Source organism: Castor canadensis, chromosome 9 (genome assembly GCF_047511655.1).
Source record: "Castor canadensis chromosome 9, mCasCan1.hap1v2, whole genome shotgun sequence".
NCBI lineage: Eukaryota > Metazoa > Chordata > Mammalia > Rodentia > Castoridae > Castor > Castor canadensis.
The window spans coordinates 28,452,959-28,480,869 of NC_133394.1; the positions used below are offsets into that span (position 1 = coordinate 28,452,959).

Genomic DNA, 27,911 nt, shown 5'->3' on the forward strand with positions numbered 1-27,911 from the left:
TGTCAGTGTTGTATTAGCATGTTAATTATTCATCAAGCATTAGGTCCTCTTTAACTGGAGATAAGGGACAATAATTACTTTAGTGAGTAGATATAGTAGTTACTGAGGGGGATTTAGCCCATCAGTTTGGCAAAGGAGATCACAAAACTTGATACTTACAAACCCAGAAATCTCTTAGAACTATACTTGCAAGCCTACTGCACTCAGTATAAAGAAGAGTTTAATGTTTACAGAACGAAAACATAAATAGACCTATGAATGGAAAAAAATAAATGTTGCCTGTATCTAACTGTTACCACTCCTGGGGAGCTGTGCCTAACAGAAAACAACCTGTCCTGAAGTCTGGCCACACCCACCTGTCCAGATTCAGTTTATGGGCCAGCATCCTCCAGTCATGGCCTCTCGTCTGTGGGGCATCCAGGCTGCTGCATAGCTTCTGCCGGATAGGAAGCGGGATGCTGAAAGCGCTTGGCCCCGTGACAGTGGTGATGGTGCTCGCGGGATCCAGCAGAGGCAAATCGATGCCTGTAGGTTCCTGTAGGAACAGCACAGCTTTATTTCTGAAGACAAAGCAATTCTTATTGAGCCAATCAACATAATGCCTTGCTTTGAGCAGTTAGAGAGAATGAGTGGTATTATTCTTCTTGGGAAGAATACTTTCTTCCTGGCCTGAAAGTTGTGAGTCACTATAGGTAATCTGACAGAGAGGAAGAAAGACATTTTGGCCTTGCATTCAAGGGTCTTTGGTCAGGACTGGGCTGGAAGGAAAGCTCTGGTGTGATTCCAAAAGGTCTTTCCATAGGGGATTCTCCTGGAGGAGAGAGAAGAGAGGCAATGTCAGTGCTCCTACAGACTTAAATTCCAAGAGGGAAAAAAATGTTTGAAAGAGTAGTTCTTTGAGAATGGACGGATCTGAGATTAGAAGGGTGAAAGGCAGAGATTCCAGAAATTGTCCAATCCTGAAGGGATCACCCTAGGCAACCACCCCAGTAACCTCCTTGAACCTTGCAGAAGGTGGCTCATTGCTGCTCTCACTGGATGAAATGGAACAAGTCAAAATGACATCAAATTAAGACAATTTATAAAAAGAAAATGGTAAACACAGTATATTGCCTTAGGGCAAGCTGCTAACGGCATCTTCCAATTGCTGAACATACTTTTTTTTTAAATCTAATTTTAGTAGAGAAAACTATAAATTGGCTCTTTAAAATAGTTTCAGCTCATAAAACAGCACAAATGCAAAATCTGAATTTCATGTGCAAGAGAAACTCTAATCATTTTCTGATCACTTCTGCTGGTTGGAAAAAGCAAAAGCAAATGTTGTCTGGAAACTATTAAAGAAATAAAAGAAAATCTACTTAATCTACTTTAAATCTCTCTCTTTTTATCCCTCCCTCCCTCTCTTTCTTCCTCCCTCCCTCAAACAGGTAACTCCTTGGTGTGCATAATGAGTTGTTGTAGAATAAACCAGCCACACAGAGTGTCAGCCATCACAGTGTCTGTGATGTCTTACTGAGCATGCAGCTTCAGGAGTGGTCAACACCACAGTTGCCCAGAGTCCCCAGACTCTGCCCTGTGCTGCCTCAGTGGTGGCCTCCACAGACACATGGTACTGGTACTGGGGGAGGCAGGTGGGGTCTCAGTTGCCTGTGTTCCAGCACGACTGGTAGCATATGCTGTTTTCCAGGATGAGTAACCAATGTTGACTTCTTGGTTTGTGTAATCCTACTGCCTGGAGGACATTTTCTAGTAAAATTTCTTTTGCATAATACGCACAGTGGTGTTGGCTGTGATTAGTGTTGGACCTCAGAATCCAAAGCTTTCCAATGGAATCCAGAGCAGATTCCATTGGTTCCTTGTGTTAGCTCCAGCACACAACAGTATTTGAAGGACTGTGGTTTGAAGTGCAGAAGAGCCCAAGAGGACTTGGAGTCTCTGAATGAGGATCACAATCTTCAGCTTTTGTCCCATCAGGCACAGAACTCTTTCCAAGAGACACAGAGAAAGTTCCTGACACTGGGACCATAGGACTTAAAGAAAGGTAAAGACAAGAGTGATCTGAGGGAAGGTGTCAGTGCTTGCTAATGGATTTATGCTTGGAATGTCTGAACCTATGCCCCAGTGCTTAGATCAGGCACAGAGCCCTGTATGGATGGGTGAGAGTAGAGGCAAAGAGGCATCTCATGCTATTTTCACAACCCAGTGTCATCACCCCTATTGAAGTCTTGCTTGCCACTCTTTTGGACAATAACAATGTGGCCTAAAGACAAACTTAATACAACCCACCAAGAAATCCCTGAGTGGCAGTGGAGGTTAAAGTCTGTACAGAGAGGAATCAGTGTTGTGGAGCACTGACTTGTGTCCCCATACAGGCTCCTTATTACTGTTGGCCACAGTAAGTCCCTATTGCAAACCATCCTGCATACCTGCCAGACTAATCTTCCCAGTATCGCTGAGGGGAGTATCTCTTCTTATTCTCTCATTTATGAGGTGTTAAATGCCCCTTCTTCTGCATAAAGTTCCAACTCTTTTAAAACATTTTTATCAATATGTGATATTCATACATATTAATGGAGCTCAATTGATATTCCCATACATGTATGAAGTGTGCACTCACCCGATCCAATCACTCTCTGTAACCCACAGTAATTACTATTCTACCTTAGGTTCACTTTTTTAGCTTTTACAATTGAGAGAGGCTATATGGCACTTGCCTTTCTAGTCTTGCTTATTTTACTGAACAATGACCTCCAGTTCCATTCATTTTACTGCAAATGACAGGATTTCATTCCTTATGGCCAAATAATACTGTATTGTGTGTGTGTGTGTGTGTGTGTGTGTGTGTGTGTGTGTGTGTGTGTGTATATATATATATATATATATATATAATTTTTTCTTATTTGTAGAAGAGTACCTAGGCTCATTCCATAACTTAGCTATTGTGAATAGTGTTGCAATAAACATAAACAGTCAGGTATCTCTTCAGTATGTGGATTTCATTTCCTTTTGATATTGCCCAGAGTGGCTATATCTATTTTTAGTTTCTTAAGGAACCTCCATAATGGCTGTACTAATTTATATTCCCACCTTTTCCATATCTTCATCACTTTCTCCATATATTCATCAGCATTCATCATCTTTTGTCACTCTGATGACAGCCATTCTAACTGGAGTGAGGTGACATCTCATTGTGGTTTTGACTTGCATTTCCCTGATGACTAATGATATTGAGCAGTTTTTCCATATATTTGTAGGTCATTTGTATTTCTTCTTTTGAGAATTATCTATTTAGATCACTTACCCATTTTTATTGGGTTACTTTTTGTTGTTAAGTTTTTGAGTTCCTTACATATTCTGGATAGTAACCTTCTCTCAGATAATTAGCTGGCATATATTGTCTTTTCACTCTGTTGATTATTTATTGTTTAGACACTTTTTTAGTTTGATGGAATCCCAGTTGTCAAGTTTTGCTTTTGTTCCCCCCTGCTTTTTTTGGTCCTATCCAGAACACCACTGCCTAAACCAGTGTTAAACCAATTCCTCCATGTTTTCTTCTAGTAATTTCAGAATTTTAGGTCTTACATTTAGGTATTGATCCATTATGAGGTGACAGATAAAATCAAGTTTCAGTCTTCTGCACAAGGATATCCTGTTTCCTCAGCACCATTTATTAAAGAGCTGCTCCTTCCCCAATGTGTGTTTTTGATGATATTGTTGAGAATTAGTTCAACGTAGATACATAGATTTGTTTCTGGATTTCTATTCTGCTCCATTGTTTTCTATATGTCTGTTTTTGTGCCAATACCATGCTGTTTTGATTACTATGGTGATGTGATATGTGTTAAAATCAGGTATTGTAATGTTTCTGCTTTGCTCTTTTTGGTCAAGTTTGCTTTGGCTATTTAAGGTCTTTTGTGCACCCATATGAATTTTAGGATTGTGTTTTATACTTCTATGAAGAAAGTCATTGGTATTTTGATGGACATTGCACTGATGCATAGAATCTGTAGAATACTTTGGATAGGATGGACTTTTTAACAATATCAGTTCTTCCATCCATGAACATGAGAGGTCTTTATACTTTTTGTCAGTTTCTTTCAATGGTGGTTTGTAATTTTCATTGTAGCTATTTCCTTGGTTAAGTTTATTCCTAGGCAATTTTTTTCTTTTGTAGTTATTGTGCAGATTGCTTTCATGATTTCTTTCTCAGCAAATTTGTTATTGGCATATGAAAAAGCTACAAAAATTTGTATGTTGATTTTCTAGCCCACTATTTTATTGAATTTATCAGTTTTAATAGTCTTTTTTGGAATCATTAGGTTTTTCTATGTATAGAATCATATAACATGACTTCCTCTCTTCCTATTTCTATGCATTTTACTTTCTTCTCTTGCCTAACTATTCTGGCTAAAACTTCTACCTCTATATTGAATAAGAGTGGTGAGTCTTGCCTTATTCCTGATCTTACAGTAAATGCTTTCAGTTTTTCCCTATTCAGTATGATTTTGGCTGCTAAAGGCTTTACTTTGTTCAGGTATGATCATTCTATACTTAATTTGTTAAAGTTTTTTTTATCATGAACAGAGTTGAATTTTATCAAATGCTTTTATCTTCATCTATTGAAAGGACCATATGATTTATATCATTCTTCTATTGACACAGTATGTTGCATTTATTAGTTTGCATGTATTGAACTATCCTTGCATCCCTGGGATGAAATCTACTTGATCATGGTGAATGATCATTTTGATGTGCTGTTGAATCCTATGTGCTAGTATTTGGTTGAGAACTTTTGCTTCTATGTTTATTAGGGATGGTGGTCTACAGTTTTCTATTTGTTTTGTTGTTGTTCTTATCTTTTTGTCTGGATTTGGTAATGGGAGTATATTCTGGATTCATAGAATGAGTTTGGGTTCCTTCCCTTTCAATTGTGTATAATAGTTCGAAAAAAATTGGCATTAGTTCTTCTTTAAACACTTAGTCCTAACTCTTAAGCACAGAGGGGCGTTTGTATGATCTGCAGAAATTAGGACACAGAAATAATGCATATAAAGTGTGGAGCTATGCATGGTATAGAGAGGTCCCATAAACATGTGCTTCTACCACTTCACAGTCTGACCCCAATCCTTTTCATGTTGTCCCATCCTGTGTGTAACATGACTTGACTCATATTTTCCTCAGACTGGACCACTTAATATTCCTACTGCTAGAAAAAAGGACACTTTGTCCTTTTTCTCAATTGCTGTCAGGCAAACTCCTCAAAACCTGGTCCAATTGATGTGTCCTGAACAAACTCACTAAAGGCATCCTACCTAGAGGCCTCCTAGGGCATTTTCACAGCTTTTCTGCATTCCTCACATTAAGCCCTGAATACTTTGGTTGTGTTCATCACTTCTTTTGATCTTTTTCAAATTTCTTAGAGGTGGGAGCATTTTTGTTAGTCTTAGAACCCCTATGATATCCAGTACTATGCCTTGTACATTCAAGCTGCTCAATTAATACTGGTTGGGATGAGACAAAAAATTTTTCCTGCTATTGAAAGAGGATGAAGCCTATTCCTGATAGAATTCCATGATGGAGTAGTGAGTTGAGGTTCCTTTCAACTAAATGTGACTTAAGGAGTTGGTTGATCCTTGTCATTGTTCAGTCCTGAAGTTACAGACCAGGAAGGTCTGCCCACATAACTATACTGCTTCCCTTTTTATTGGTGAATAAAGAACCATCACCATTAGATGTGTGAATTAACATCCTCATCTCTCACCCTGGCTACTCTGCCTGATCCTTTCTTAGTAGATGAAGCAAGCTCTATATGACAGAATTTCTTGTGTCTCTTATCAGATGGCTGACAATAGTCTTGGAGGTAAAAGAAAAATACATCTATACACTTACATTTCTTCTAGTAATTTCAATTGTCATTAAGTTTCTCCTTTGCTTTCAGGTAAAAGTAGAGCTATTACTCTCACAGCACGCTTATTACAATAATCTTTTATGATACAGGTACCATCTGTTTTGATGTTATGATTCCCTTAGTTAAACATATGATCTTCCAACATTAAGCAAACAGCTGCCATGGGTGGCCGCACATGTTGCAAGGCTTCACTCATGTTAAGCACATGCTCTACTACTGAGGTACACCCACAGCCCAAGCCCAAACCACTTTTTTTTAGAGAGCTTTACTATGTTGCCCAGGCTGGCTTTGATCTCCTGGACTCAAGCAATCCTCCTGCCTGAGCATCCTGGGCAGCTGAGACTATGGGTGCCTGCCACTGGACTGAGCTTTTGACTCTTTCTAAAGTCATTTACCAAGCTGAGGTTCCCCAGTGTCATTTTGAGCATGTTATAGAGAGGAAAATAGTCAGAATGTCTGTACTGGCACAAAAATATACATATGGACTAACAAACCCACATGCCTAGGGCAGCTGATTTATAACAAAGGTGCTAAAAAGAAACATTGGAACAAGGCAGCCTCTTCAATGAATGGTGCTGGGAAAACCTGATATCAACATATAGAAGACCGAAACTAGCTCCCTGTCTCTCACCCCACACAAATCAGTTCAAAATGGGTCAGTGGTCTTAATGTAAGACCCAAAACTTTGAAAATACTACAGCAAAGCATAGGGAAAATACTTGAAGATACAGACATATGCAATGACTTTATGACTAGGACTCCAAGTGTTCAGGAAATAAGAGTAAGAATTGACAAATGAGATTGCATGGAATTAAAAAGCAAAAGAAACAATTGCCTAAATCAAGAAACAACCTACAGAATGGGAGAAAATCTTTGCCAACTATCCATTGGATAAAAGAGTAATATTCAGAATATATAAAGAGCTCAAAAAAGTAAAACACCAAAATAACAAACAAATTGGCAAATGAACAGACAACTCCCAAAGGAAGAAGTACAAATGGCTAATAAATAAATGAAGAAATGTTCAACGCCATTAGTCAAAATAACGTGATTCCATCTCACCTCAATCAAAATGGCAAACATCAAGTAAACAAACAACAACAAATGCTAACAAGAACTTGGGGGTGGAGTGTGAAAAGAACCCTATATGCTGTTGGTTGGAATGTAAATTACTACAGTCACTATAGAAATCAGTATGGAGATTCCTCCAGAAACTAAAATAGAACTGTGACATGACACTGCCATACCACTCACAGGCATATAGCTCAAGGAAAGTAAGTCAGCATGCAACAGAGTCACCGACACACCCATGTTTATTATAGCTCTAGTCACAACAGCCAAACTATGGACTCAGATACCCATCAACTGATGGATGGATAAAGAAAATGTGGTACATATACACAGTAGAGTATCATTCAGCTCTAAAAATGAAATTATATCATTTTAAGGAAAATGGATAGAACTGGAGATCATCAGATAAAATGAAATAAGCCAGTCAGAGAAAGACAAATATTGCATATTCTCTCTCATAGATAGAATCGAGACCTAAAAAAAAAAAAAAAGAATGACATGAATGTAAAACTGGGACTGTTTTGGGGGTTGGGGAGCACCAGTCGGGGAGGGAATGTGCTCAAAGTACATTATATGCATGTAGAAAACAGAATAATGAAATACTCTTGTAAATTAATATAAGCTAATGAAGAAGGACTGTAGCAGAGTGATGCTACTTTGTATATCCTAATACTAATCTTATATACATAAAAGTGTATACATCAGTTGTTAATAAAGGTTAGAGGATTTAGAAAGTGTAAAAAGTTTTAAGAATGGTCATTATTATCTGTAAAGCTATTATTAGGTGATTGATACTACTCCCAAGTCACATTTCCAAGGTTCACAGCCATGAACCAAATCAACCTTGTGACAAACTTGGGGATGTGTACCATCTTCTTTTCTCTGGGAACAGAGAAAATATTTGTTTATATTTAGTTTTTATTTATTTATATAGAAACTGAGTTTTTTGGGTCTATTTTTGATGGGGAGGAAATCTGAAGCTTAGGTGGACGATGAAGCACAATGAATGTGCTACCCCACAAACTGTGGTAGCAGAATTTGCTAGAAAACCTAGCTATCCCTACACCAGTAAAATAGTGAACATAAGTGTGTGCCATGGGTTAAGTTCTGTTCACAGTATTTACTAATATTCACTCATCTAATTTTCACAACAGGCCCAACATATATTATTATACTTAATTAAGCATGAGGAAACTGAGGCAAAAGGGAAAAATAATTCCCCATATTTCTACAGAATGCTCCACTTGCCAATTTACTATGATAGGTTTTTGTCCATAGTTAAAACTAAATATAATTGTGACAAAATTTTAAGCTTCTCTTCCCTTTCTCCACTTTTTTTGCCCTTTGTGATGTGAAGCTTTCTGGTTATTTCTACACACCTGTCTTAAAATAAAAACTAAAAGTAAAGAAAAACCCAAGAAATGTCTTTTATCACCATTTACATTTTGACATTCACTCACATTAATGGACATTTTCATTCTTAGATTTCATCTTTGTGAAGCAAACGGCTTTTAAGGAATTTCTAGTGAAAGAACCAAAGAGGATCAATTGGTGGCTCTTGAAGTAATCATTCTGTGTGTCGCACACAGCCTGATCTCTGTTGTGGGCGACGGGTTTATCTGACTAAAGAGGCCAAGGTCTGTGTAGGTTACAAATGACTGCTGGTGAGTGTCCTTGAGTGGTAGGTGGCTGAAGGCAGAGGACAGTATATTCCTTACAAGTCAGCTCATTTAACAAGAAAGGACATTGGAATTGGGACCTAGCCACCAGCCACCTTGCCCTGTGACCCTGGAAGGACCAGCATTCAGAAGAAAGCACCACAAATGGAGGCTTTTCTCTATTTGTTTATGGGTTGTCAGTCATCTTAGATGCTTCTCATGGGAGTTGATGAGGACCCGAGTCTCAATTGTTCACCAGCACAGCGCCTCACACTTCTTCAACTTTGGTACCGGGTCTGCACTCCGTCCCCCGGTACCCCAACCTGCATTCAAATGCTAACCCCAATAGTGGGACTCAGTGACCCAGAAGTAAAGCCAGCAGTGCCTGTTAATCTGCAAAGTCATCTTTACTCTAGTCACTTCTGTCCTCAGTTACATGTGGGTGTTTGTCACACATGGGTAAATGCCTCCCACGTGACTACAGGGCTGACTCTCTGAGCTGACTGCAGCCAAATTGCAAAAGAAATAATCTTTCCTCTATGTTGGCACCAGAAAGAAGTCCTTCAATTGTGATGGCACTGCAAAACTGTCCTTTCTTTGTGAGGAGAAGGCAGCCCTAGTGGGGGACAGTGCTGAACAGCTCTCTTTCATTTGTGGCCTCATCTGATCCACCCTTTCAGCACACAGCAAATGTTCACGCTGAACACAAAGTAAGCATCAAAGGAACAGACCTCCTCATCCCCCTCCAAAATTCTGCAGTCTTTGTTGTCACTGGAGCTGGGTGGTTATTGAACTTTGCAGACCTGCTGGGCCTGGAAAGTGAAAACACCCTCCAGAGCCAGCAGGGGTGGTACTATGTGCCTGGCCATCTAAAGGCCTGGCGGTTGCCATGGCACCCTGACACCAAGATCATTCCTTATGAATGTCACTGGGGTCTGTGACTAAAGTTGTTTATGAGTCAAAAGTCTCATGAAACTACAGGAGGAAATGATGACCGCACCTAAGCAGGCTGTGGGAAAGAAGGATGGAGTGTCACAGAGCTCCCATGGCCCCTTCCCCCTCTGGTTGGCTAAGGAAGATTGTCTTTAAATAGGACACGCAGAGCAAGACCAGCTGAACAGACTGCCACTTCAGATTTGTCACTATGCATGAGATGGAGAGGGAGAAGTAACATTTTAAATCATACATTGGCCGCTGTAGTCTTGGAATATGACAGTCTTGTGCTTTGTGGTACAGTGAGCAACACAGAGCTTAGCTCCAAGAGGCCCAGGAGAGTCTGCCTTCTGACCATCTTTCATATTCTTCTTCCTTTGTTCCGCCAGTGTGAAGGGTTACCACTTTTCAAACTGTAGCTTTTGGATGCAAGGGAACAGATAAGGTCAAGGGCACCTCCTGTTCCCTTACAGAGAAGTTTTAAATAGCAGTGATCATTGTTATTCCTGCAATATAAAAATGCCCAACTGAAATGTGTGAAAATCATAGCAAAGCAAGGCAAAAGTGAGGGCTACCAGGAGGAAGATATGTAGATTTTTGACTCCTGGAACATCTTCCCTACCCTGGGAAGAGGAGAAACTGCTATGTGGAGACTGAGGGAGGAGAGAAAAAGGAGATCAAGAGATATTCTCCTTTCAGCAGAGAAAAAAATGAAGAAGCAAAACTGGGGGTGCAGAGGCCAGTTTCTCTTCCTTCACCCCACTCAGCAGCCATGATTAGGGTGAAAAGGTAGGCAGGTCCCTGAGAGAGAATCAGCAAGGCAAGATGGGCAGATGGAGGATGTGTGCACACTATTCAGCCTTACACTTGAAATTCAGGTCTGTCTTTAAAAGTTAGAATGTGATTTTTAAATTCACTTCATGAGAAGTAAGACTCGTTTTTGAAAAAGGGTTCCTGTTAAATTCTTTTATGCCCCTACTTCCCTTTGTGGATTGAAATATTATCATCTTAGCAAAGGGGGACTGAAGAAAGCTTTGGAGGACTTCTGTATGGTCTGAGATACATTTTGCTTCCCACTCTCCCTCCTCCTGGAAGTAGTTTTCTCCCCTGATCTCTGAGACCGACAAGGGCGTTGTCTTACCTCTGACACGGTGCAGCTGAGCTGGAAGATCTCTCCTTCTCCTTCTACCTGCCTCACGCAGAGTTTGCAGACCAGCTCCACTGTGTTTAGGCTGAGTCTTTCCAGAGTGAAGGTGCAGTGGAGGTTCCTTTGAGACCCACTCCAGATATGGTAGAAAGGAATTTCCTACAGGTTATAAAAGTGTTAACCACAGATGAGAAATCAAACCAAAAGTACCTATCAGAACTCTGCTGCCAGAGTACTTTTCTCAGAATTTCACTTCATTTAATCCTCTTAACAGGTCCCTCTGCAGGTACCTCCTGACCACCTTTCACATGAAAAAAACTGGGGCCCAGAAAAGTTAAATGACTCACCCAACATCAACAGCTACTTAGTGGCAGGGTAGGGATTTGAACCCAGGAGTCAGTCTCCAAGAACCACATACCTAACCAGTCTGCCACAAGTTTCTCATTTGCAAAAACAGCCACTGAAAGTGATTTAAAATAAAAAAAGTTTAGACAGTTCCTAAAATAAAACCTACACATACCATCATTGCTCATTAAAAGGCATTCCTGCCGTGACATTCTGGAGAAAAGCAAAGAGAGCCTAGAGGATAACGCCCAACACTATTTCCTCTTGTGTTCCCTCTGTCAGGACAGGGAGAACCCAAACTCAGTGCTGTTGGAAATTAGCTGTCACAAAAATGTCCTTGCTTAAAAAGCCTGTAGCAGACATTAATTTTCTAAAAGTCTAGACCACCTAAAGCTCATCCTAGAATCTTGTTGCCATAAAGCACAATGTTAACACATTAAAAAAAATGCGGGAACATGGTGGCTAACAGCAGAGGCTCAGGTGCCAAATCCAGTCTGAATGACAACAGTCTCCTGTTGGTTGCTTGATAATCTGATCATTATCAGATTATTATACATTTTCCTACCTCAGTTTCTTCATCCATAAAAGGGTAGGCAGAAGAGTACCTAATTTATTGACTTGCTGGGGTTCAATGAGATTACCAAAGTGTTTGGTCGGTGGTAAGGGTTACTTTAATATCATATTATCATTATTAAAATAGTATTTTCCATTATGATGGTATAAGGGGAATTATTTATGACAGGAAAGATCTGTTGCATTCTTAAACAGTGGCAACATAGAAGAATGCAGGCAAGGGAGGAGAAGGTCATGAGAAAGTCAAAAGCATGATTTCTCGGTCAAGGGCTGTGCTATAGAGAAGGCTGTTCATGCAACTCTCATCAGATCTCATGACTGTTAATTTGCTTCCTCTAATTTGTATATAGGTACATTATTTATGACAGGAAAGATAGAACTGACAAGCTTTCTCTTCAGTCCATCTCAATGTTCATTGACTTAGATCACGAAGTAGCCACCAGATTGTGGCAAGGCTGGGTTGGGTTAGATTTGCATGTGTGCAGACATGGATTCACAGCTCCTCTAACTGTAGCTCATTTCCTGGGTGGATCAAGGGCCATGATCTATCAGTACAGTTAGTCTCCTGAGTGTTCACGCTGACTGACAAAAGAGGAGGCAAAACCCCACAGAGACATGAGAATTTTCCACAGATATATACTGTGAGGCTTGAGACCAGTACTTTGATGCTTGTTATTTAATACAATCCTGACTAGATTTTACTTTGACATGCCATTTCAGTTCCCAAATGGGTTCCTTCGAAGTTCTTGACGTAAGAATGCTGCCCTAGAAAGATTGAAATTAGCCTGAAGCCTAATTTGTGTCCCAAGGGGTAACAACATCCTGTTTTCCTATGGTTATATTTGAGGGTGTCCTTATCAATTCAGTGTGCACATTTACTATAAAAATTAATTAAGATGATGGGAGTGGAAACCTCTTATTAACTAAAAGTAAAGCAATGACAGTACGATTATTTTAAGCAGAATTTTTTTAAAGCATTCCCTCAATTATGTCTATCAGGTATTTTTCAACAATCCTGAATGACCTCAAACTCTTTTGGAGAAAGAAGTATTGACAAATGAGTAATTTTAAGCGAGGAGATATCTGTGTACATAATTGTAGTTTTTTTTCCTTGGAGCTGTCTCCGAGCCTTTGGTTCAGCTCGGTAGGCTTACCTGGTATTTAGCCAGCAGCTTGCTCTTCCAGAGGGAATGGGGTATATCGTGAATTGACAGGCGCAGATTGTGGGTACTGCCTTTAAAATGAAGAGCCTTGGGTTCTTCCAGGAGCTGTCCTCCCATCTGTCTCTCGAGTTGTAAAACTTCCTACAATGATATGCCCAAACCAAATCACATTATTGAATTGCCCCACTTCTGCTGGCTTTCTCATCAAGTGAGTGAGTGTCTAAAAAAAGAAGGCAGGAGGGTAAAATATGTATTTTCTGGGGGTGTGTACAAATGGGGTGAGTGAGGGTGAATATGGTGGATGTATTTTGTATTCATATGTGAAAATAAAAGAATGAAACCTTTTGAAATTGTTCTAAGAGTGGGGGAGGGAGGAAGAGGGAGAACATTGGAGGTGGTAAATCTAACTAAGATATTCTGTAAGCACATATGTAAATAGCACAGTGTATCCCCCTGTACAACTGTTATACACTAATAAAATTTTTTTATTGAGTGTCTTCACTGTGACTCCTGAACAACACACTTGACTTGGGCAATGCTATGAACACTCACTTCTGCAGGCCTAAGACCTTCCCTCACACCAAAGTCCCTACCATCCTGCATGAGGAAGGGGCTTCCTCTTAGCTGTCTGGGCAATTTACATCACAGTGCTAGGGAGCAAAGTCAACTTATTTCATCGAATGCAGAGGGATAACACCCAGAACTTCAAACTGGAGAAAACTTAGTGAAGGAAAATAGGTGGAAATACAGATAAATACACAAGAAAGTAGATTTGCAACTAACTTTTAGGGAAAGGCGCAAATAATTAAAAGACAAACCCATATGCTGGATTTCATATGGCCAACCAACAAACATTTGGAATGTGTTTTAAACATTTAGTCTACTCATAATTTCATTATGTACTGAAGTGAAATGAAAATTTTTGCTTAAGGGATTCACTGCACAATTCCCAATTACCAAAACAACTAGAATGTGCTCATTATATGCCCTAATAGGGGAAAATCTTCTGACACAAATTAGCAAGGTTTTAAAACAATAAATATTGAACTAAATAGTTACTAAGGTTAAACTTTCCACTTCTGAAGAATTGTGGTTGATGAAAAATTTGTTCCCTAATTTACTCAGAGTATAAAGATATAACAGAAAGACAAGTCCTACATCTACTTCCATTTCTCAAGCTTGTTAATGGGAGTTAATGAAGCATTTCCCACTACAGCTGCAATTATCTAAACAGCAGCACACTGTAAGTTATCAATAAACAAAATATACTGGTTCTCCTTTCTTGGCTGAAACACCTCCCTCAATTTTACTCCTCTGCTACCTTCAAAGTTTTAATGGTATGTATAATTTTTTGGCCTTTCTTTTTAAATGTAAGGGTCCTAGAAAACAAAAGATTTTTACAAAAAACACTTGATTTTCTTCTTTGGTGATATTTCAACAGAAATCAGGGAGCTCAAGATCACTTGTGTTCAATAAGAGTGCCACCAGCATGTATTGGGCACTGACCAGAGTGCCAAGTATAGAAGAGTCACAGGAGAGAATGTCCAATGCGGGAACTAGGTTGCTCAATGCACAGAAATGCATCTTCTTTGCATGTGTTGAATGAATGCTAACCCATACACTAACAAATCCAGAGCTTACCAACATCATTGATGAGAGGCAAGCAGCTTATTTCAAGCTGCTGTTTTAGTGGGGTCTTGGCCTCCCTCATCTTTGGATCAGGCCACTATTCTGAACAAGGCAAGCTGCTGAAAGGTGCTACAAGATGTAGAAAATACCATGATAATGTGGAATGTGGTCTCAGACAAGAAGTCCTCTAATTAGTGTTTAATGGAAGCCATGAGGCAAGAGTACCATGATATAGAGAAGTACATGGTTCAGCTGCCTGGCAGTATTGACTTGCTCCTTACTGTGGTTGTGATGAGTGGCTATTACTTGTGACAGGAGCTGAGCAGTTAGCCACTCTGACATCTATGTTGTGTCAATGTGCCCTGACTACTGTGCCTGCATTCACAGGTCTTGAGAGTCCACAGTAGGACATACTGATTCATCCAGCTCAGAGTTCCACATGCCCCTCCAAGACCACCCTCCCCAATGTTGCACACCCCACTCCAGGGCTGTGTGTGCAAATGGGGAAGAGTAAAGAAACTGAAGGTTAATTGCAGTTTCTTCTGCTTCAGCAGGAAGCATAATGAGCTTATGTTGATCCTGTTCCATGTCTTGTTAGTGTAACAGAGAAAGCTGATGTTCCCAGTGAACCTGGCACCCGACAAATTTTAAAGCTAAAATGATGTTTGTTTATAAATCATTAGAAGAAAAGAAACATAATTGAAATCTTTGCGATTACTGTCATGCCAATCAATCAGTTCTAGCTTCTTTCCAGGATGCCCTAATTACCTCATCAAGACGTCTAAAGAGCAATCGATAGTAATTATCTGATTACTATAGATCTTCAATATGTCCAAATTATCTCCCTGGGATGTCTAAAAGAAGATGCATTGTATTCTGGGAGGTAATTGTTCCCAATGATGTACAATCCACACCCCCAGCCCTACAAATCAACATAGACTGATAGAGGATCCCAGAGCATTACCAGTTTTCTTGGCAGGAGCCACCAGAGAAAACCTTAACTGCCTATTGGCCATGACCTTCAACTCAAGAAATCTAACACCACATTTTGAGTGCAAAGTCTGGGTTGGAGGAAGCCCAAGAATAAAGGTCAGTCTTTGGTTTCTTCATCCATAACATCATAAGTCATGGTAAAGCCTTTTCCCATGTAAGGAAAGTGTCTGGAGTGACTTAGAGAGAAAGAAAGAAGCAAAGTGCCATTGTAGTGACAGCGAGGCCAGAGAACACAGTCTGTCCACATTCTTAAACCCTCCTCTTTTCCTCAACCAGAAATAACATAAAGCAGTTGAACAGAGCAGCGAAGAGCCAGGCTTTTTTCTCCTTTTTAATTGCACATGAACCCTGGTAAAAGATAAACTGTCCATTAAAATGCATCCATACTAAGAGCACAGGTCTGTAAACATTTACTCGTGTATTCCTACCAGTTGAGGGGGCTGGGGATGCAGCTCCCTGAGTTCAATCAAACTGAGTATGCATTTTATATGACTTTTTTTTTAATATGGAAACACAAGAGGCCACGAATAGCCAAGGCAATACTCAGTCAAAAGAACAATGCTGGAGGTATCACAATACCTGACTTCAAACTATATTACAAAGCAATAACAATAAAAACAGCATGGTACTGGCACAAAAACAGACATGAAGACCAGTGGAACAGAATAGAGGACCCAGATATGAAGCCAGACAACTATAACCAACTTGTCTTTGACCAAGGTGCTAAAAATATACGATGGACAAATAGCAGCCTCTTCAACAAAAACTGCTGGGAAAACTGGTTAGCAGTCTGCAAAAAACTGAAACTAGATCCATGTATATCACCCTATACCAAGATTAACTCAAAATGGATCAAGGATCTTAATATCAGACCCCAAACTCTTAAGTTGATACAGGAAGGAGTAGGAAATACTCTGGAGTTAGTAGGTATAGGTAAGAACTTACTCATGAAACCCCAGCAGCACAGCAACTAAGAGACAGCATAGATAAATGGGACCTCATAAAACTAAAAAGCTTCTATTCATTAAAAGAAATGATCTCTAAACTGAAGAGAACACCCACAGAGTGGGAGAAAATATTTGCCAGGCACACATCAGACAAAGGACTGATAACCAGAATATATAAGAAACTTAAAAAACTAAATTCTCCCAAAACTAATGAACCAATAAAGAAATGGGCAAGGGAACTAAACAGAACTTTCTCAAAAGAAGAAATTCAAATGGCCAAAAAACACATGAAAAAATGCTCACCATCTCTAGCAATAAAGGAAATGCAAATTAAAACCACACTAAGATTCCACCTTACCCATGTTAGAATAGCCATCATCAGCAACACCAACAACAACAGGTGTTGGTGAGGATTTGGGGAAAAAGGAACCCTCTTACACTGTTGGTGGGAATGTAAACTAGTACAACCACTCTGGAAAAAAAATTCGGAGGCTACTTAAAAAGCTAGACATTGATCTACCATTTGATCCAGCAATACCACTCTTGGGGATATACCCAAAAGACTGTGACACAGGTTACTCCAGAGGCACCTGCACACCCATGTTTATTGCGGCACTATTCACAATAGCCAAGTTATGGAAACAGCCAAGATGCCCCAGCACTGACGAATGGATTAAGAAAATGTGGTATCTATACACAATGGAATTTTATGCAGCCATGAAGAAGAACGAAATCTTATCATTCGCTGGTAAATGGATGGAAGTGGAGAACATCATTCTGAGTGAGGTTAGCCTGGCCCAAAAGACCAAAATTCGTATGTTCTCCCTCATATGTGGACATTAGATCAAGGGCAAACACAACAAGGGGATTGGACTTTGAGCACATGATAAAAGTGAGAGCACACAGGGAGGGGTGAGGATAGGTAAGACACCTAAAAAATTAGCTAGCATTTGTTGCCCTTAACACAGAGAAACTAAAGCAGATACCTTAAAGCAACTGAGGCCAATAGGAAAAGGGGACCAGGAACTAGAGAAAAGGTTAGATCAAAAAGAATTAACCTAGAAGGTAACACCCACGCACAGGAAATCAATGTGAGTCAATGCCCTGTATAGCTATCCTTATCTCAACCAGCAAAACCCCTTGTTCCTTCCTATTATTGCTTATACTCTCTCTACAACAAAATTAGAGATAAGGGCAAAATAGTTTCTGCTGGGTATTGAGGGGGTGGGGGGGAGAGGGAGGGGGCGGAGTGGGTGGTAAGGGAGGGGGTGGGGGCAGGGGGGAGAAATGACCCAAGCCTTGTATGCACATATGAATAATAAAACAATAAAAAAATTAAAACAAAAACAAAAAACAAATTATACACCAATATTAATATGTTAGTATGTCAATATGTGATATAAAATATAAAACTATGAGCTAAAATAAGCAAACACAGAAATACTAATAACTATCTTATTTTTGCCTGAGTGATTCATTGTGCCTTGGTTAGGAGAATTCTATTTTAGAGACTTTGGTGCAGAGAGGTGTCTGCTAACTAGGATTTGGGAGAAAAATCAGCCTAGAAGTGAATGATTTAGTAAAAAGAATCTTTACCAATTTAAATTTAGCATATTTTCCTCAGAAGTAGCAGCTAGTATCACTATACTCAGGATATTCAGCTTGAAGAAAACAAAATGCAGAAGGCAAGAACCAAAGCACTGAAGATATTTAAGCATAAATTAAAGATAATAAATAAAAATCACTCATTGGAAACTAGAATAATATACAACCACATGTGAGTCAAAGATGACTTATCATACTCAGTCAGCTCATATGTAAGTTTTGTGTGCAAAGACAAAAGTGGCCAGTCCATGTGAGAGGCTGATGAGGCTTTTGCTCCATTCTTAAGTAGTGTTACGTGTTCTAATTTGAGATATCCTGTAGCAGATTACTTAAAAATATGCTGGAATTTGTAGTTCAGAAAACTTGATTTTACCAATTCTTTCTGCATGAAATTATCTTGGCTAATATATTTGAGATACAGGCACATAAACGTAACATACAAATCAATAAAATACAGCTTTGCAGTTCAACAATTTCCTCTTGTAATCTTCCTTGGAACATTCATTCAAGATCACAGGGATGCGTAAGTCTGGCCAAGAACCTGTAAGGCTCTGAACACATAAGAGAGTAAATCCCTGTTCTTGCCTGGAACAGCTCATGGTTCATGGGGTGGGGAGACTGACACAGAAGCATGTGACCAGGTCATACTGTGCTGGGCTCTGAAGCATCTTCTCCACAAACTGCTTCTGGATCACAAAGGTTAGGACATTTCACACACCTTAAAAGAGAATAAGAGCCAAACACACACAGAAGGTCAAAAGATTTAGAAGGACTTGAGAAAAATACTATGACCTTGGAAAGAGATGCCATAATAAAAATTAGGATCATCTAGGCTCTTAGCTTTTTAGAAATACAAATGTTGCCTTTCTGTGGAGAGGTTGTCTTCTCTGATGGTGGCCTCCTCCACCTCAGGGGCTTGTACAAACTGTGGGTGAACCCACCTGTTGCTCTACCTGCACCAATGTAGTTCTACCTCCTTCTCTCCTGCTTTACCATGAAAGATACTCAAAAGAGCTGGTTATTTCTATTGAAGAGATGTCTCTTGCCCACTCCTCTGCAGCAACACACATATCAAGACATGAACCTTATTGGTCATGTCACCAGGAATAGGCCCCTCAGCTTCACAGCCTGCTGTCCTTGGGGAGTCTGCAATCCCATGGGATAAGCCCCTTCCCCAGGGCAGTGTCTACCTCCAGCACAGGCTTGAGTGAAGGCTGAATTGATTCCAGGAGACTGTGAGGGATTGCTCCAAAGGCAGCAACAAGGGATTCCACAGTAGAAACAAGCAGCTTGCACAATAACCAATTAAACCAAGACATTATCCATGCCAAGCCATTAGCCTGGGCCACTTAAGAGCCACAATAAATCCAAGCCATTTTAAAGGCCTGTGTGTATAAAGGGAGAAGCTCTGGCTTGTGCCCAAAATTCTCACAGGCTCTTAGATGATGGGATCTGTCTACTCTGGGCCTGGCAGAGAGAGCCAAGGGGGTGGGAGGAATATGCCTGGAAGTCCTGTGAGACTTACACTACATTTTTTCTAACACCACAATTCCTCATGCTTCATGATTGTTGGTGTTGGTTCACATTTGCCTCCTCTGTGCCACTTGTCCTTCTGCCTCCTCTGTGCCACTTGTCCTTCTGTCTCCTCCTGGTTCTTCTGAGCCTGGGCAAGTCTCCCTTCAGAGACAGCCTCATAACTAATGTTTGTTGGAAGCTCCTAGGTGACAGAATGGTATAGACATAGATACTTGGGGGAATAGCTTTAAGAATATGTCCCACATGTGGGTCCAGGCAGAAGCTTGGTACAGACTTTGCGCAAAGAACTGTGAGGAGCAAGGGCTGCTCCTGGTGAGGGCCTTCCCAGATGTCTAGGCTTCTTCTCCTCAGCACACCTTCACCTCTGCTCACTCCCTTTCTCCTCATTCCCCTCCTCATCCCCTCCTCTGATCACCTAGTCTTCAACTCACCACTTCCTTGCGTGAGAATTTGCTCCCTGATATCACTGCTCCAAACTCCAAACATCACCCTCATCCCTGGATGCGTTTGTTTTAGTCTTCTGTTTCTCAAGGGTTTGTTGGAGGACTATATAGCTTCTCTCTCTCTCTCTCTCTCTCTCTCTCTCTCTCTCTCTCTCCTCTTTGCCTTCTCTCCTCTTTGTGTTTCTCTTATTTTCTAACTAATTTCCTATCATTCCTGTCTTTTTCTTATGAGAGACTCTATCACCAGAGAAAGGGTGAAACAAATGATAACCCACTGAAGAGAAGGCTGGAAGGAGATTGACTCATGGCTGTTTTTCTTTTACTCTACTTTGCTTCATCCCTGGCAATGTTTCTGAATGTTATTTGTCTGTGTACTCTTTATTCTCAGCAGAAACACAGAGCCACGAACTGGCTTAATCTATTGTGGCCAAGGAGCTGGGGAGCAGCACATGGCCCATTGGGGGACAGGGGAACTATGGGGAACTCACTGGAATTGCTCCACAGAGGCAGAGCTCAACGACAGAGAAGCAGCAGCAGCTAGCTTTGCACTCCAGCTGGTTTGCTTTGGCATTTCACCTTGGAGATGGAACCCCCCCTGTGCACTGTCCATGGTGCTGACCAAGCACTGGCGGCTTAGTAGTACGGCTGCTGCCCCACCTTCACTGACCTTCTGCACAGGGCTCTCTAGGACACAGAGAACAAACCAGCACATACGCAGCACATCACATGTCCTAAATCTCAGAAGACCTACCCTCAGTGATTGTGCTGACTGGTGTTTAAAAGAATCACATCTGCCATCAGATTTTGTGGAACCTGTGTTGCTTCAGTTCATTTTTTAAATACTGTGCTAAAACCTGCCCTGGTCACTTAGGGATGAGAAATTTCTCTCTTTGCTACTGTGGTTGTCACCACTGTCTCTGTCACAGCTGTGTGCCTGCACTCCACCAAAGCAAAGGCCAAAAAGAGCATCCATCCTACTCTCCTGTTCCCCGCCAGCTTTTCAGCAGGCTGCTCTCTGCCAGGCATGGGGTGTCTCCTCTTCTGGCCTTCAGGCTTCAGGCTGCTGAGCTCAGTAGTGGGGAACATCTGACTGTCATCCCAGCCTCTTCCACCTGCTGGGGTCAACGTGGCTGGAACCAGCCCTACACTGCTACTTTCCCTTCCTGTCTTCACCCTGGGAAGCTCTGCTCTCCCCCTGAGTCTGTCTGCATTACAGTAATAACAAGGCTGGACTCGTGACCATGTGCAAACACCCCCTATCAAGTCACTTCGTTTCCAGGGTTCTGCCTGCTGTTCCCACAGATGATGCTGCCATGGATACTTGGTCTGAGCTGTCACTTCCAGCCTGCTGAACAGGGAAGTTTGTGATACTTTTGAAGGAAAGTGCCAAAGGGTCCCACTCAGGAAAGTGGCCATGTCATCATGTTCCCCTGAACATGTTACTAAGAAAAAGACTTTTTAGGTTGCTCTAGGACTTTAAAAGTCATCGTGCATTTCTTTTTATGCATTAACATGTTATTAAAGTTCTACATTGGTTTTCTATTGCTGCTGTAAGAAATCACCACAAACAGGTGACTTAACGCAAACTTACTTACAGGTCAGCAGTCCGATGCAGGCCTCTCTATCTACAATTAAGGTGTCAGGATTGTCCTCCTTTCTAGAGGTTGGAGAGGAGAATTTGCTTTTTCATTTCTCCCTTCTAGGCATGGTTCACATTCCCTGATCTACAGTTCCTTTCCTATACCCACCTCCAAATCCAGTAATGGCAGGTCTCTTCCACCCTCTGACTAGGGTTGAAAGGTTCTCCACTTTGAAGAACCCTTGTAACTAAGATTAGCTCCACTGATAATCCAATATAATGCAATCATATCTGCAATGTCTCTTTTGCTATGCAAGTTACATTCACAGATTCTGAATCTTAATGGGAGGTATCTTTGGGAGGGCAATTACTCTTCCACCACAACACACTCTCTCTCTCTCTCATTCCTCTCACTCTATTTCTCTAAGTAAATTCAAGATGGCAGGCCATTTCCAATATATAAGGTAGGGCCAAGACCCAGTCTCATGACAAGGTGGCAAGGATAGGGTAAATTCTGAGGCACTGAAAAAGATCCCTGTGGCAAAATGGCTGACCAACTAGATTGCCACAAACCAGAAACTCATCCCACAATTAGATCACAATTAACTTTAATATCTTCAAATTGCCACGATAGTGGCATTACAGTATCTACTTCTTATTTTGTGCAGGGCATTTATAACTTTGTTTTCCTGGAATCTTCATAGAGTCCATGAGATAGACAAAATCTTTAGGAACCTTTAACATATTTCCTTGTTTTATTCATACATGTGTCACATGTATGAATATGTTAATTTAATTCTAGAAACCAGGATTCTGAATGTTTAATACACAAGTCAGGCTGGTTTTGAGATTGTGTGTCCTTTCATGGAGGTAGCAGTAGAAGAACACCAGTGAAGAAGGTGACAGGTGGCAGGATGAAAATAAAACCGCCTACCCCCTTCAACAGGTTGCCTATGACTATCTCCAACATGGCCCAAGAAAGTAGCACAACTAGGTTTAATTCAACCTGTTTCTTTCCCTTCACTTGTCAGTTTTTTTCATCTTTTCTTTTTTAATAAAATCATCTCTCTGAGTTACTCTACTATACTATAACCTAGATTAATGTATATGAAAACTGAATTAATCCAAGGGAGATTCTTCTCCACGCCAATGACTCATAAAGAAAGCCATATTATGTTAATATACACTATTTAGTTTGGATCACAAATACATTTGTCAGAAATTTGATAAACATCTCACACTATTCATTGTGTATACAAATAACTCCTTTTAGGTTCTGAATGTCAGAATTTATATAAGACCCTTTATTATGGAAGGATAGTCTCATAAATTTTACCCTTCAGATAGTAGAACAGATATCACTTATTTCTATAGAGATGTATGCTTCTCACTGGGTGTTTTAAACTTATTCCAAATATAACCTTGTTCACTGTCAATTTCTAGTCTATTTATACTAGGATTTAAGTCTTTGCAAATAATGAAAGGAAAACACCATTTTTATTACTTTAATCACCCGAGGAGGAGGGAAAAAGAAATGTTCTGATATACCAAACACAATATATTCAATAAACTTGACCTCTCTATTTGAGTTGATCCCAAACTATTCTCACAATTCTTAGCATCTTTATCTCTTTATGTGAACTTAACCTGATTATTGCTCTTGCTGGTTCTTCAAGCACATGCATAGGAAAAATCCATGTGGAAAGTGTATAAAAGTTTTCCACTCTCTCCCACTAGCCTTGACTTCAACCCCAGCAGTCACTGTCAGCATTCTAATTCTACATCAATGCTTCCAAATTGCTAAATGCAGCTTTTAAGTTTTAGGTGACCATTTCTTTTGCCCTAGGGCTTAGCAAAACTCAGGAACATTATCACAAAAGCTTCCAAACTCAAAGAGTTGTGTGGCCAAATGAAAGAATATATTGGGGTTGCTTGAGACTGGCTGATGTGCGGTCTCTTTTTTTTCTATCTGCACTCATGATAATATTAGCAGATATGATAAAAAGTGATAATATTCTTGATGCTTTAAGCTCTCGAAGTGGGTGAACATTATTTTCTAATAGCTAAAAAGCTAGGTATTATGTCCTCTGAGAATGAACACTGTATTGAGTCTATATCTCTACCCTTGTCTGATGTTTCTTTGAGTTTTTCTGCAATTCAGAAAGAATTCCCAGAAGATGGCTGCCACTTTAAGAAAATATTAAGTCCTGGGAGACTGAACATCTTTGGGCATCATTTGCTATTCAGGGGTGTCAGTGGTACGGAGTTGGATTAAATCCTTCATGACATGAAGGATTAAAGCATAGACAAGGAAGCAGAGCTCCTTTTTTAAAAAAATCAAAGTCCAGATTTAGTGAAAAGAGGTCACAATCAGAGAACTGAAGGTGTAAAGGACAGAGCTGAGGGAGCTTCCACTCTGAGATGGGGTCATCTAAGCACGATGTGGGGATGATTCACAAAAATGACTGAAGATCTGTGGAAGATGCTTGGATGAACTGTGTGAGATTGAATTAGTCAGGAAGAGATAAATAAAAGGATTGTTGAGAAACAGGGACGGCATTGCTTAGGTCAGTTATCTCGAGAGTATAACAGATTTAATTGGAAATGTATGAATTTGTTATAGCCTGGAATTAAAAGTACACAGCTATTCATTTGAGGTCAAACTGGACATGAAAATTAGCAAGTCCTGATGCAGCTCAAGATAACAGGAAATTTTGTGGATAACTATGTTTCCTGTAGACATGGGGAAGGACAGACGAGGGTTTGTGGACCATGAGAACAGGGAAGGTTGAGAAAGTTTCTCCTTAAGAACCAAGGGTGGCTTCTGTGCATCCCATGTGACAGAGATTGAAGGTTGAACAGTGCTCACCATTGGATGGCACATTGCTCACAGCAATGGAACAGTTGTTACAGAGACTGAAACCTAGAGCACATCTACTTTGGCAGTAGATAATGGTGGGATGACATGAAGGATACCAGAATCCATCTGGAACAAAGGAACTAATGAGTGGGATAAAATAGGTGGGAAGAAAGACCACAAGGCAGATCCTGGGAGGGTGGGGATGGGTAGTGATCTGTGCTTAATGAACTGAAAAGGATAATGAGCAAGAGAAGACAGATTTAGAACGTGAAGAGGAGAAACACTCAGAGAGGTAGTGATGAGACCTAAGAATTATTAGAACTTTTCCACTTAGCCTTATGGTGAATTAAAGGATTAGGCTTCTGCTGCAGTGGTGAGTGCTACTTGGAAGATCCAGAGGCAGTTAATCTGAGCAGGTAAAGGAATGGGGGAAAGAATGACTTCAGGATGCAGAAAAGTCACTAATGGAATTGAAATTCTAAAAGATGCGTGAAAATGCTTAGGATAATAGTTCTTAATCTTGACTGTATAATTAAATAATTCAGGAAGCATTAGGAAAAACCTCTAGACCCCAGACTAGTTATATCAGAGCCTTTGCAGTGGGATTGTGGAACAAATATTTTCCAACATGCTGAGATAAGGAACTGCTGACTTAGGCAGAGCTGAGACAGGAATGAGGAAAGCCTTGATCAGGAATGAGGGACTTGGGAGAGGTGATGCAAAAAAGGACTCATAGGTAAGGGTGGTGAGAGAAAAAAGGAGTATGGGAGAGAGAATGGCAGCCAGCATCAGCAAGCAGGATGCCAAGAAGGTAGACTTTTGGTATTGAAGGGCTTTTGGGGCTAATGAGCCCCAAGGATCGAATTCAAGTGTGGGTGAGATGGTGCTGATGTGACTGTGCTAGTTGTCTTTTTGGTATGTTGGATATACCATTTACTGATTACTAGGATTTTGGTATTTCTGCATTATTAAAAAGCCATGAGGTGCAAGAAATCCTCATCCATTGTTCATATTTGTTTCAGGCTAAGGGCTGGATTCCCTCCCAGATATTGAAAATTTATAAATGTCTATTTGGAAAGCAGTGGCCAAAATACAAGCTGCTCTTGGGTTGTTTTCACTTCTGAAAGCTGTTCACTGGTCTTTCTCAGTGTTGACCATTTTCATCTCTGTCTTGCTAATTAGCATAATCAAAAGTATTTTTAAAAAATATTTCACTTTTATATAAATCTGTGTGTCTCTATTGGGAAGATAGGTCAAGAGTTCCTCAGTGTAACTGTGTGACTATAAACTATGTACATCAAACATCTCAGATACCCTGTAGATCTTCTGTGGTATGTTTTTTGGAATGATTTTCTTGGAACTGTTCAAAAGATTTGCCATAATTAGACCCCATGACTCCTCTATGAACATAGTTTCCCCTAAGAAGAATTTAAGTCTGGAATGTTTTCTATCCTGACAGTGCCTTAAAAGTGTCACATCTGCAAGGGGCATAAAAGAAATAACTTGAAGTTTTACACTAAAGCTGTATGCTCACATCATTTAGTCCACATCAGAAAATCCTACAGACCCGATGACCAAAAATATATTCAGTGACCAATAAGGTCTTATCCCCTCCCTTGGGGACCATGCTGATCAAATCTACCATGAGGAGTGGGTATTGCAAATGACTCCTCACTTGTCTCTTTGTTTCTATTTTGTCCCTTACAACCTACTTTCTTGGGCCTGGTTCCCAGGGTCCCCAAACTGTGACACTCAGATTTCATGACCCAGAACTACTCATTGGATGGAAATTCTAAAAGGAAATACCCTGATAGTAAAAACCATTTCTTCTTCTGACTTCTTTCATTTTTCTCCCAATTATCTTCCTGTTCTGAGTGCACATTTTCTGTCAGCTCCTTTGTCTCCTCCTTTGGGATGGCAGGCTCTGCTTGGTCCCTGTCATGAAGGACCTGACTCTCTAAGCAACTCATTGTGACAACCTAATTGCAGTCAGCTGCCTGGGCAAAGGCCTGCTCTCTGCACTTCATAGCTGTGTGACTTAGAGGCACTTACTTAAACTTTCTGTGCCTTGGATTGCATGTCTGTCAAGTGGGGATGATGATACTTTATAGGGTTATCATGATGCCTAAGTTAATATGAAACTTTTAGAATTTTTCTAGTACATAGGATGTTCTTAGTAGTATTTATGTTCTCATTTGTTCTCTTTGGATATTACCCTGACCACCTTGGATGACAAATATGAGCACGATATTGTTGGTTCCTATGTATCTACCTCCAGATCTGCTTAGAGAGCCATACCTGTATTTCTTTTTAAAAACATTAACGTATGTTTTAAATTGGCACATGATAAGTATAAAAGTTTATGTGGTACAATATGATGTCAGGCACAAAAAAACCAAATGCTGCATGACCTCACACACATAAGGAATCTAAAGAAGTTGAACTCATAGGAACAGAGCATGGAAGAGTGATTACCAGAAACTGGGGAGAGTAGGGGAAGAGGGACAGAAAGGGAATGTTAACAGGTACAAAGCAACACGTATATTTCTAATTGTCCCTTGGGTATCTTTGGATGTTCAATTTATACCTCTAATTCAGTATTCCAAAAACAAAAACACTGTTATAGGTTATAGGCTGTTTGTGTCCGTCAAGGTTCATTCTTTGTAATGCTAAACCCTGATGTGATGGTATTAAGATGTGGGGCCTTTGGGAGGTCATTAGGCCATGGGGAGGGGGTTCTCGTGAATGGGATAAGTACCCTTATTAAAAAGTCCCCATCTCTCTACCATGTGAGAAGTGGGCAGTGTGCAACCTGGAAGAGAGCCCTCACCAGAGTCTAACGATGCTGGGCTTCTATCACCCCAGAACTGTTGAGAAAGAACTGACTGCTGCATAAGCCACTCAGTCTGTGATAGTAGTCTGAAAGAACCAAGGGAGGCTTGGTTATAGTACCTCAATTTGCTACTGTTGGTTAGAGACAGAAGTTTGAGCTTCTGCCCCACCACTGAGCGTTAGTCATCAGGCACAGTGAAGGCAACTTGACCAGGGCCTTTTATATCTGTTCCCTTCATCTCACTCTTTTGCTATCATCCAAGCTCTACCACACTCTCCTTACTAACATGACTCTTTCCACTGAAGTCAGACTAACATTTCTAATGTGTATTTCCAATCATGTCTTTCTTATGGTTAAAACTGTCCATTCTCCCTTAACTCAACAGACTGAATTTCAACTCCTCCCTCTGACAGTCAAGGTTCATTTCAATAGTAGGAACCTGCCACTCTAGGCTTACTGGAATAGAAGGATCATTTATTATTCTCTTCTGCAAGTCTTTATGTGGTTTCTTCCAACTATAAATCTTGAATTGTTTCCCCATATTCCTGGTCAAAACTTTACCTTCTGTTATGGCCAATCTCAATGTTAGCTTCACTTCAGACTTCTTCAAAATAATAAGCTGCTTCCCTTCCGGAACCCCACAGTACTTAGCATCTCAGCTGTGGCATTTATCACACTCTGACTTATC

The 27,911-nt window shown here is 40.4% G+C and overlaps 1 protein-coding gene across 3 annotated transcripts in view; it reads right to left on the minus strand.

Moving 5' to 3' along the window:
• The window catches only part of Unc5c (unc-5 netrin receptor C), a 358,852-nt gene that overhangs the window by 7,148 nt on the left and 323,793 nt on the right, over positions 1-27,911 (minus strand). For 2 of the 3 annotated variants that reach the window (XM_074041403.1, XM_074041404.1), the window contains 3 exons: positions 12,790-12,939; positions 10,712-10,876; positions 357-535 (listed from right to left, as the gene is read on the minus strand). In XM_074041403.1, coding sequence (XP_073897504.1) covers positions 357-535; positions 10,712-10,876; positions 12,790-12,939 — 494 coding nt within the window. Of the gene's footprint in view, positions 1-356; positions 536-10,711; positions 10,877-11,064; positions 11,178-12,789; positions 12,940-27,911 lie in introns of those variants that run through there. The other variant, XR_012435622.1, reaches the window with a different exon arrangement.